At 37.1% G+C, this 12,003-nt stretch overlaps 1 protein-coding gene across 2 annotated transcripts in view; it reads right to left on the reverse strand.

Annotated features, from left to right (window-relative positions):
- Positions 1 to 2,006: 2,006 nt before the first annotated feature.
- The window catches only part of PJA2 (praja ring finger ubiquitin ligase 2), a 70,327-nt gene continuing 60,330 nt past the window's right edge, over positions 2,007 to 12,003 (reverse strand). For both annotated transcript variants that reach the window (XM_024563253.3, XM_053911303.1), the window contains exons 8-10: positions 8,246 to 8,360; positions 7,712 to 7,833; positions 2,007 to 5,199 (exon numbers count right to left, since the gene is read on the reverse strand). In XM_024563253.3, the coding sequence (XP_024419021.2) occupies positions 5,074 to 5,199; positions 7,712 to 7,833; positions 8,246 to 8,360 (363 nt within the window). In that variant the 3' untranslated portion in view covers positions 2,007 to 5,073. The remainder of the gene's footprint in view (positions 5,200 to 7,711; positions 7,834 to 8,245; positions 8,361 to 12,003) is intronic.

Genomic DNA, 12,003 nt, shown 5'->3' on the forward strand with positions numbered 1-12,003 from the left:
TTGCGTATCTTCTTCCATCTTCAATATTAAAATGGTTGCACAAAAAATTCAATTTTGTTAAGTTTTTTTTTTTAAATTCAAGCTGATATGACAGCTGTCACAATACAATCTAACAAAATTGTTTTGAATGAAGTTAAAGAAAACTAAGCACTGCTAGAACTCATTCGGAAAAAACTAAGTGAACTTTTTGGCCAACCCAATGTTAACTGTATTTTTGAGAGGAAAAAAGTAGACTCTGAAAATTACAAAAATGAGCTTGATATTGATCACTTATCAAATTCTAGGGCAGATAAGTCAACAAACGGCATGAAGGCAGCTGGAAAAGGAGGTAGTATGGTTTCCTTAAGAGGCATTTCATGCAAAGTTCATTTCCTTTTTCAATTTAATAGCAGGATAGGCTATTTCCACAGACAGTGTAATCTGCCTGCCACCCAAACATGACAAAATTTCTAGCAGTGTCTGTTTGGGAAAGATGAGGAAATGTGAGCACAGAAGTGACTGGTAGTTGCTTCAACGACTCTACCCAAAGCCCTGATTAACGGATCGAAGCCCCATGGAGGGCAGTCTATAGTAAAGAAGATCTATTTCATCCTGTTCTAGTCGCTATTTATCAATAACTTGGACATAGCCACTACACACCAAAGGCATGCTTCATGAAAACTGGAACTGACACAAGGCTAAGAGGAAGCAGCAGAAATCCTAAGGACCTTTATAAGTTAAATTTGGTAAGGATGAATTAAGTAATTGTTACTGACTTACTGGCAATGCTTGTAAAGTTCAGCAAGAGACTACGGTGCGACATGCTTGCTTAATGATGACAGTAATGATAATATCAACATACATGGTTGTATGAGTTGGCAGGAATGCTTCACACCCAGCTCTAGTCAGACCACAGGATGACTGTGTTTAGTTCTGAGCAATATATTTTATTTTTTAAAAGATTTTATTTATTTTTAGACAGAGGGGAAGGGAGAAAGAGAGGGAGAGAAACATCAGTGTGTCATTACCTCTTGTGTGCCCCGTCCTGGGGACCTGGCCCGCAACCCAGGCAGGTGTCCTGACTGGGAATCCAACCTGTGACCCTGTGGTTCACAGGCCAATGCTCAACCTACTGAGCCACACCAGCCATGGCACGAGCAATATATTTTAAGATGCTGAAAGGGCCAATGCCAGGCTGGTCTGGAGTAGATATCATGCAAAACCTGAGAAAAGTGTGAAGCCTGAGGGATGGCAACACACCGGAGACAGGACCCTTCTATGTAGTTTCGCATACGTGCTATTTGTAACCATTGGGTGACAATTCTAACAATGAATCCCATCCCTTGTAGGAGTGCTGAGTGACTCAACTCTGGACGTAGTGGCTGGATAAAAAATTGTATGACACAATTATCAATGGATTTTGGCACTACAAAGAGGCGGACCATTGCTGTTCTAGGTCTGAGACAACATTTTTCTAGCAAATGTTTATTTTGTTAAGGGAGAATCAGAATTACAAACTTTCTAAGGCTTCCAAACCAAATGATAGTTTTCTGTGTAATTTAACACAGGCGTACTCTATCAGCACTCAGGCTGCCCTTCTGAAATGGGTGAGAGTCTCGAACCCCTTGGAAACTATGAGGAAGTATTTTAGGTAGCTTTGATAACACTGCCATACCTGATTTGGAGAAGTGACAAAAGCGAGGCAGGCACCCACCCCGGAACCTGGAGGGCTCCGGCAGTCCTGAGTTAGTGTGCAAGCCAGGCCCTGCTGAGCACACAGGATTGCTGTGGCAGTTGGGCAGGGGACAGCAGGGCCTGCTCCATGGGAGCCCTCACAGAAGGAAGTCCACTAACCACTTTCACACAGCCGGGTTCCCTGTCTGGGCCTTCCCAGATCACAGTTCAAGGACTATAACACCATGAGCTCTGGAGCCTATTTCAGACTTCCTTAACAGCTGAATTGTTTGCCATTAACGCTAAATCCTCTAGGGGCTACAGTATAGAAGTGAAGCGACTGCACAATTAAATATTAGAAATGACCACTGAGTATATCCTCTTTATTATTTATGATTTACACAGAAAATGATAGACTGTAGAACGATAAACCAATCATTACATTTAGACCTGGGCTTTTGAAAAACTTGCATTCCATTTTAACAGTTCATATATATTTAACAGCTTATATATAAATCCAGATCGCAAATTAATCTTTAGAGTTAGTTAGCTCAGAGATAAACAATAAAGAAACACAAAAGTAAACCACATGGATCTAGGTTTAAATATCAGCATTCATATTACAAAAAAGAAGAAAATGTTTAAAAAAATAAAATTATTAGGTCAAGTCACAACATATAATAGAGAAATGAGGGAAACAACATTTTAATTATTACTATTTATACTTATTTCTAATTTACCTTCATATAGTCTTAACTTTTTCAAAAAGATCAAAGACTGATCAGACAATATTCTGGTGTCTGAACTTGTCAGCTTGTTACGATGCAAATCCTAAAACCTCAATTTTCTTTTAAAAATATTTTATAAGCCAACTCTTACTTGACTTTTCTCCTCCTGTCTGTAGCAGCTGTTTATAGACAACAGGGAGCCAAGAATGAAGGACAGAAACAGATGGAAAGCAAAAAGTGCAGCAGCTGCCTTAAGTTCAGCTCTCAACACTGCTGGTTGAGTTTGGAACCAAAGCCTCTTAACAAGTGGCAGGTAACAGCTAAATCTGAACAGGAAAAGAAGAAATGTTTTCTTTGGGACAGCTGCTATTTAGGAGAAGAAAACCAAGGTCCCTTAATACTGCCTAAATATAATGTGTGGCTCGTTACAGGGAAATCTGGAGTGATGTCAGATCAACCAGGAAGTGTCACAACCGATCAGTATTACTTAAAGGGAACAACAAAAAACACACTAGCCACAAATTCTGGAAACCAAAAAAACAAACCCAAACAAAATCATACTAGCCACAAATTTTCACAATACACACATGAGAATTAATTTTAGTCTGGTCTGACTCCTTGACACTAACTGATCATCCATGAAACATGGTATGGGAAGATCACAGAGTAGAAAACAAGCAAAGGTTAGTTTATACAGCAGAGACTATATACATCAGAAGGAACACATGCTAGCTAATGCAACAGTAAGGCCTGAATGTAAGCATTTCCAAAGTCACAGAAGCCCCAAAGAACCCCTAAATTACAAAGTCACCACATTACATGCATGCAATGTTCAGTTTTGTTTTACTCATAAAAGGATACACAGTATTTTGCTGTAAATACCAGTCACATTTACAATATATGCAAAAATTAGAATGCAAGTGTTATGTTCCTTATATTGAAGCCTCAAATGTGCCAACAGTGAAAATTCATTTATTTTTAAGAATAAAGAAAAGAGATGGAATATAAACACTCAGAGAAATCACACAAATAGAATGTCATTTGTATTTAGGAAGCCACATGTCCCTTGTACATGTCCAAACTAAACTGTCAGTGTACTGCTTGAATGGATGTACACTCACTGTGTGCTTTACTGTTTCACTTGCTCAACGTCGTATTCTGACAGCCATCATTCTCTGGTGTGTGGTATCAAATCCTATCTGTAAGTTAGCTATCGTGTCCATGTTTATACATAATTGCCTACTGGGTGTGATCAGCTAAACAGAAAGCTGCGCAATCTTAGTGCGGGGTTATACAATTACAAAGATGACCTTGTAGGTCAATTTCCCATAAAAAAGAATAAAGAAAGTGGACTTCCTTTTGCAGGAGCTTTTGAACAGACCTCTTTTAGAGAGTAAATCTGAGGTCAGTAAATCTTTTCTCTTTTAAACAAAGAAATACAAGAAGGGAACTGTGTTACAGGTTCAGTTCTGTTCACAGTCACTAGGCAATCATATAAGCTATTCCCTTTCACCCATGGTTTAATTTGGCTTAATTTGAAACTACCTATTCTTATTTTAGTTCCAGGTGAATAATCTTACCAAAATAAGTTAGTGTTAAGAAACAAATACTGATAATGCAATATAAATAATCTTTGTTCAGGAATACGTTGAAGAAATAAATTATAACACAGTAAGTTCAGATATGTTGTAAAAAGGTATGGCCAAATCTGTGCTATGCCCAATCAATTCTGAGCTTTACACAAGTCAGAACAGTTAACATGAAGATTCAGATTTTCCTTTAGGATACAACAGAATGAGTGGTAAAAAACACTTTATGCATGTTTTCAGACTTTCCGAGTAATTTCAGAACAAAAGTTACCTTTAACCATACCCAATAGTTATTAAAGAAATGCGCCACGAGTGTTCTGGACCTTCCAGGACAACTGTTACCAAGTAGAAAGAACTTCTGTACCCAGCTCACCTCACTGTACCCAGCACTGAGCACCAGACTGTTCATATGCTTTCCGCAGCTTACTTGAGCACATCCAACATTTAAAGAAAATAATTTATTTTACTACCTAACCATTTACAGGGGATTACATTTAAGATTTTGAAATTTTGTGATGCTCTAGCCAAAATTTCAGCCTTTGTTTGGCATTCTTAAAAAGTCCTAATTTTAAACAAAGATGAAGAACAGACACCTTTCTAAAAAACCACTCTATTATAAACTGAGAGGTTTTGATGTAGCAAAAGCAAAGGGGCCGATGAAAAAGCATGCTTTAGAATTCTTTTTTATTTCCAATGAAACCGAAGTTTACTACTGTTGTGATCATAGTCCTCACATTTGATGCAAACAGGAGAGCTCAATCATAACTCTCAGTGGCAGTCCTCCAGACGAAGCCAGTAAGGCGTGCCACACAGACGGCTACTGCTTCTGGAGACAGCTATGTGATAAGCTGGACTTCCACAATTAGTATCAACATCTTCAACTAAAAAAAAAAAAGGGTGTTCTGCTTCAACATTCAGCTTGAAAATGTTAGTACTTTCTGCAAACCTAATTTTAGTTTAGAAAGGTCAATATTTTCTTTCTAAACTATGGCATAGACTATAAATAGCATTTAAATGTATTTATATATAATTATTTGCACATCAGGTTTAGAAGGAGTTTGCAGATTTACTTCGATAGACTGATCTCATTCACGTGTGGAGGTTTAAGGAGCTTCCGCAGTACTGTCATTGGAAGGTGGGGCATCGTGGTCAGGCTCGGAGGAAGCAGCTGCAGACGCTTCGATCACTGCAGGTGGGAAATGACGGCGGCACACAGGGCATGTTCCTGACTGGAGGGAGAGAAAGCAAGTTCACAGCCCATGGAAAGATCTTAACTGCCACAACACAAGTGTCTTAAGAAAGACAAAAACAGTATCATTATCCTAAAAACAAAACAACCTAAAAACCAAATAAGCTTCAAACCTACACAATTCAGAGAGGCAGATGCTATTTCCTTTTCATTCCAATCAGACACTAATTTCTTTGAGGGTAAATGGCGTCTCATAATCATGTTTGAGTCTTTTAGATCACTCATCTTTCATTTAGTGAGTATTAATTGAGCACCTACTATACTCCACGCTTGGCACTGGTGCTGCTGGAGAGTCTGCAAGGAGTCATCTGGCATGTCCTCAACTGAACTGATTATTCTTACTTAATCTATGATGCATTCATTGGAGAAAACACAGACCTCATTAATTCACATATCTATTATACCAACCATCCCTCTAGAACCTTCCTCATATATTCACTGAAGTCTCACTTCGGTATACACAGATACGTCAAAGCAGATGGATCTCAGACCTTGTTTATAGGCCATGTAATTACTTTTCAAAGAGATATGGAGATTTAGTTGCTTTCTAAATGATAAAATAAATCAACCACAGACCTGGCAGGGAGGGTGGGACAGGGAAAGCAGTTATACTGGGAGTACAACATTTTAAGAACAAAAGATTCTAGAGATATGCCACTTGATGATAGATTATTCTTTCACAAGTCTGATAGAAAGCGGGCTGAAGGAATCCTGCTGTTACCGATGACAACGATTTGTATCTTGGGAACCTCCTCCCTAGAGGAAAGGCTTCACACTAAGCTGTTTCCTGATAGGAAAGAGACTGCAGACATTACTGCCACCAGTTACAGCAAAGTCAATGAACGACAACTGATGACGCACAACATGTACAGTGTTTGTAACTCAAGAATTTGATTCTGCCAACATTTACTAGGCACTTCCCATACAGACTGGGCCCTAACAGCAACATTTCAGTGTCAATAGAGGAGTGTATTCTTCACCAAGCACATACTAGCTGGGTAATTTTGTACAAGTAGCAATCATTGGAAAATGAGAATAAGGATACCAATACAGGGTGGGGCAAAAGTAGGTTTACAGCCCTGGCTGTAGCTCAGTGGATTGAGCTCGGGCTGTGAACCAAAGGCTCGCCGGTTCAATTCCCAGTCAGGGCACATGCCTGGGTTGCGGGCCAGGTCCTCAGTGGGGGCCATGTGAGTGAGGCAACCAAACATTGGTGTTTCTTTCCCTCTCTTTCCTCCTCCCTCTCCCTCTCTCTAAATATTTAAAAAAAAAAAGTGGCGATTCACCCTGTAAAAAAGTACAGTTGCTCACATGGAAAATAATATAATTAATAAATAATACAAGAATAAACTGTTTCACGTACTCACAACTGTAAATCTGTATTTGCCCCACACTGTATGTGCCCAGAGTTGCTGTGAGAAATAAATGGTAAGATACACATGAATCATCTAACAGTGCCTGACATGCTGCAGGCACAAAATACACTAGAGATCCTTACTCAGGTGTTGATGCTCTCGTAAAAGTTTAAAGAGAAAGAATATTAAAGATAGAAAAGGCGGAATTTAAGCAGGACCATCTAACCTTACAGGCACAGGCGGAAGCCCACACCAAGCTAAGCACACGTGAGCAAAGGTGCAGAAGTAAATCTGAAGAGATAGGCTGGGAGCTGGATCACAGGAGGCCTTAAAATCTAAGGCAGAAACTTTAGAATTTATAAAAGACTGGTGGAGATTTCTGCATTGGATTTTAGAAACTTTAAGTAGACTCAGAGTTTTGGCAAAGATGATACAGCAGCAGAAGAGGAGCAACAGCAAAGAAAGGGAAAGGAAAGAAGAGAGGAAGAAGAGGGGAGAAAGAAAAGGAAGGGATAGGAAGGGAGTGGTCGTAGGGAAGAGAGGGAGTTATATGCATATGTAAATAAACCAGGAAACTGAATTGGGAATTTCCATTGAACTTCATGTAAATATCCTTTATGCAAAAATGGAGTTAACAAAGATTCAGGTAAAAGTCTTTTTAAAAAAATATGTAATTCAAATATACTTAAAAATTTGGGATAAATATGTAAGGGCAGTATATGAAAATCTGAATAGAAGATAGTTGGGGTTATTAACCATTTTTCCTATATATTTTCAGAGACCCTGATACATGAGTAGAATATCAGTATATTGTTGCAGTACTCTGAGTAGTGCCAAAAACTTCTTTTCTTGAGATACTTTTGAAAACACCAAATTTCTGGGATATGGTTAAGTCTGTTAAGTAGTCAGTATTGTCTATATTGTTTCTTAGACAATGTTTGTAACATAGTTTGATATTATCATTAATTAGTAGCTATTAAAAGGTAACCAACATTTAATTAAATTGAATTAAATTGAACTCCAAAGTACTATAAGCATGTAGCTAAATTAAACAGGCTTCAAAGACCCTACTATCACCATTAACTTGTAGGAGAAATTATTAAAATATTAAGTTAAAAGAAGTGAATCGCAACTCACCTTCTGTAGCCAAATGGAGACACAGGGTTTGTGGAAGAAATGGTGGCAGGGCAGCTCTGTCGCGATGTCGTCCTTAATGTACTCACTGCAACAGATTGGACAGCACTGCTCCTGACCAATGGCTGCGAACAAGTAATTTGGTATGTTAATCCAATGAAGTTCAACTTTAATATAACTGAACATCAACATATGAACTCATAGATGATACCTGTGAAAGACACATGAACCAGACTTTGATCAATAAATTGGCAAACATCTTTTTAATATATGACAATTTGAAATTTAATAAACATTGCTTTTGTAGAAAAGTTGACTAGGGAACATCTGTCCCAGCCCATCACTTAATAAATTAAAAATACAGCCCATCACTTAATAAATTAAAAATATTCTTCCAGTAGGCAAAATCTTGTCAGACTCTAGCTTCATAGAAAATCTAATGAAAGTTTTGAACAGTATTTTCTCTTCTCGGTGCATCAATCACAGACTTAAACATGCAACGCGCCACTCAACGGCAGCGATCAGCTTTGCCCTTACCGGTGTGGTCTTCAAGAACAAGTGTCTCTGGAAGACCATCAATGCTCTCCTTACTTGCTGGTGGGTTGGCCACCTCGACATCTACTGCAAGAGACTCTAAATGGGCCAAGGCAGTCTGAGAAATAAAAGTCATCATTCTTCGTTAGAAAGCACTTTAAAGTAGTAATGTAAAACATTTCTTTAAGGTATCTTCCAAAATTCTATCAACCGTTAGTCTCTTTCTATTAGCTTCTTTTGCATCAGTTCCCTGCCCCTATTGCCTTCTTTCAAAAGGAATTATCACCACCACCATCAAACCAAAACATGAAAAACATACCAAAAAAATAGAAGCTCTACTTTTCAGTAAGTATAACAAAAACCTACTGTCTCAATAACCGTCTACTTGCCCATCCTATTTACATTTCCAGAGGAATGTTTACCTCATCTACCTTATCAGTTCCTATATGCAATCAATACTATAAAGAATGTAAACATTTTGGATAGGTTTAATTCATGAAACATAAAATGTGGCCAGGGTTACATTTTGATAAAATGTGGCCACAGTTACAGATGTCCACGGTATGGAACCACATAATGCATTCCTGAATAGCAATATCTACCACTATCACCCACATTACTAGCTCACTAGTATTACTAGATTATCTGGGGTGTGAACTTTATTTAGGGGTTCAAAATCTGTATAAAGTTGCTATTTTAAAAGGAAGGAAAGAACATTACATCATAAGATCATCTAGTATAAATCACCCTCATCCTTTTATGGAAATGATTAACACTTCCGAATACAATTAGGTTATTAGAACTTCAAGTAGGACTCATATACACGAGTCCCAAAAGGTGGAAACCACCCAAGTATCCATTGACAGATGAACAGAAGAACAAATGTGGGTGGTGAAGGTAAGCATATGGTTAAATTTAGAACACTCTGATACTGTAATATGATGGTGTGACTTTACTCAAGTATAAAGGCTAAAGGGCAAGAGTATTAAAATAACTATAGCTACAATAATTTGTTAAAAGAATATTCAACATAAAGGGTAAATTGTGACATCAAAAATATAAAGGGAAATAAAAGGGCAGAGCCTTTGTATGTAACAGAAGTTATTATCAGTATAGCACAAACTTTTAAGATGTTTTTGTGTAAGTCTCATGGTAACTACAAAGCAAAAATCTACATCAGATTCACAAAAGAATAAGAGGAGGAAATAAAAAAAAATACCGCTATGGAAAACCATCAAGTCATAAAAGAAAGTAACAAGAAAGGGCGAAAGAAAAAAGGAAACTACAGCCGGACAACAATGAATGCCACAGCCTTATTAAATCCTTATCTATCAAAAATTACTCTAAATGCAAATGGACTAAATTATCCAATCAAAAGGCACAGAGTGCCTGGATGAATAAAGAGAGAAGACTCAACTATAATAGTGCCTGCAAGAGAATCATTTCAGCTTTAGGGACACACATAGGATCAGAATGGAGGGATGAAAACAGATGTTTTATGCAAGTGGAAACCAAAGAGTGCAGGAATAATTATACTAACATCAGGCAAAATAAACATTAAGCAAGAAATTGTAATGGTAGACAAAGAAGGTTATAATGATAAAGGGTTAACTCATCAAGAGACTATAATAATCACGAATAAAAATGCACTCAACATCAAATCACCTAAATATATTAAGCAAATAAAAAACAGATCTGGCCCCGGTTGGTGTGGCTCAGTGGACTGAGTGCCAGCCTATGAAGCAAAGGGTCGCCAGTTCGATTTCCAGTCAGGGCCACGCCTGGGTTTTGGATTGGTCTGCAGTGGGGGACATGTGAGAAGCAATCACACATTGATGTTTCGCTCCCTCTCTTTCTCTCTACCTTCTTTCTCCTCTAAAAATAAATAAATAATTAAAAACCCCCCCAAAACCAAAAAAACCCAGATCTGAGGTGAAGATTAGACCACAATACAATAAAAGTAAAGGACTTGAATACTTCACTTTCTTCAGTGGTTAGATCATCCAGACAGAAAACCGTAAAGGAAGCACTGGACTTGAGCTATACTTTAGATAAAATGACCCTAAGAGACATATAAGAACACTGCATAAAACAGCAGTAGAATACATATTCTTCTCAAGTGCACATGGAACATTCACCAGGAGAGATCATACAACAGGTCATAAAACAAGTCTTGGTATGATTACCAACTATCTTTTCTGATAAAAATGGTAAGAAACAAAAAAAATCATTAACAGGAAGAATCTGGAAAATTCTCAAATAGGTGGAAATTAAATAACATATTCCTGAATAACCAATGAGTCACAACATGTCAAAACTTATGAGATGGAAAGTGGTTCTAACTGAGATTATAAACAATAAAATAATAAATACCTACATTAACAAGAAAGAAATCTCCAATAAACAACTTTATACCTCAAAGACTAAAAAAAAGAACAAACTAAACCAAAAGGTTGCAAAAAAAAGGAAGTAATAAAAGTCAGAGTAGAAATAAGTGAAGTACAGATCGTAGAAATAAGTGAAGTACAGATCTAAGTAACAGAAAACGTTAACAAAACAGCTGGTTTTTTTGAAAGATAAACAAAGTTGACAAACCTTTCACTAGAAAAAGAAAAAAAGAGAGAAGATTCAAGTAATGAAATGAAATGGAAGAGGAGACATTACACCCGATACCCCAGAAATACAAAGGATCTTAGCAGAGTTAAGAACAATTATGTGCAAACAAATTGGATAACCCAGAAACATACAACTTACCAAGAATGAATAATGAAGAAATAGAAAATCTGAACAAGAAAATTGAATCAATAATCAAAATTCTTCCAACAAAGAAAAACCCAGGATCAGATGATATCCCTGATAAATTCTATCAATCATGGAAGAATTAATGCCAATCCTTCTCAAGCTCTTTAAAAAAAAAGGAAGAGGAGGAAACACCCACAAACTCATTTCATGCGGCCAGCATTACCCCGATATCCAATGTCAGATTAGGACACTACAAGAAAATAGAATTACAGCCCAATAACCATGACGAACATAAATGCAAAATTCTCAACAAAATACTAACAAACAAATCAACAGAACAGTTAAAGCATCATACACCACAATCAACTGGGATTTATCTCTGGGACGCAAGGACAGTACACCACATTTACAGAATTAAAGCTAAAAATCTGATGACCATCTCAACAAATGTAGGAAAACCATTTGACAAAACATAGAATTCTTTCATGATAAAAACTTCAACAGACTGGGTATAAAGCAGAATACCTAATAAAGGCATAAACATACAACAAACCCATAGCTAACATTATAATCCACAGTGAAAGGTAGAAAGCTTTTCCTCTAACATCAACAACAAGACAAGTGTGCCCGCTCTCACCACTCCAATTCGGAGTAGTACTGGAAGTCCCAACCAGAGCAATCAGGCAAGAAAAAGAAAAGAAAAAAAAAAAAAAAGGCATCCAAATTGGAAAGGAGTGAAATAGTTTGCAGATACAATCATATTTATAGAAAACCTTAAAAGATTCCACAAAAAAACCTGTTAGAACTAATCAATAAATTCAGTGAAGTTGCAGAATACAAAAGCAATATAAAGAAATCAGTTGTATTTCTATACATTATAATGAAATCTCTGAAAAATAAATGAAACAATCCCATTTACAATTGTATTGAAGACAATAAAATACTTAGGAATACAGTTAACCAAGGAGGTGAAAAACCTGTCCATTGGAAAGTATGTGACCATGATAAAAGAAACTGAG

The sequence above is a fragment of the Desmodus rotundus genome, chromosome 1 (assembly GCF_022682495.2).
Source record: "Desmodus rotundus isolate HL8 chromosome 1, HLdesRot8A.1, whole genome shotgun sequence".
Taxonomy (NCBI): Eukaryota; Metazoa; Chordata; class Mammalia; order Chiroptera; family Phyllostomidae; genus Desmodus; species Desmodus rotundus.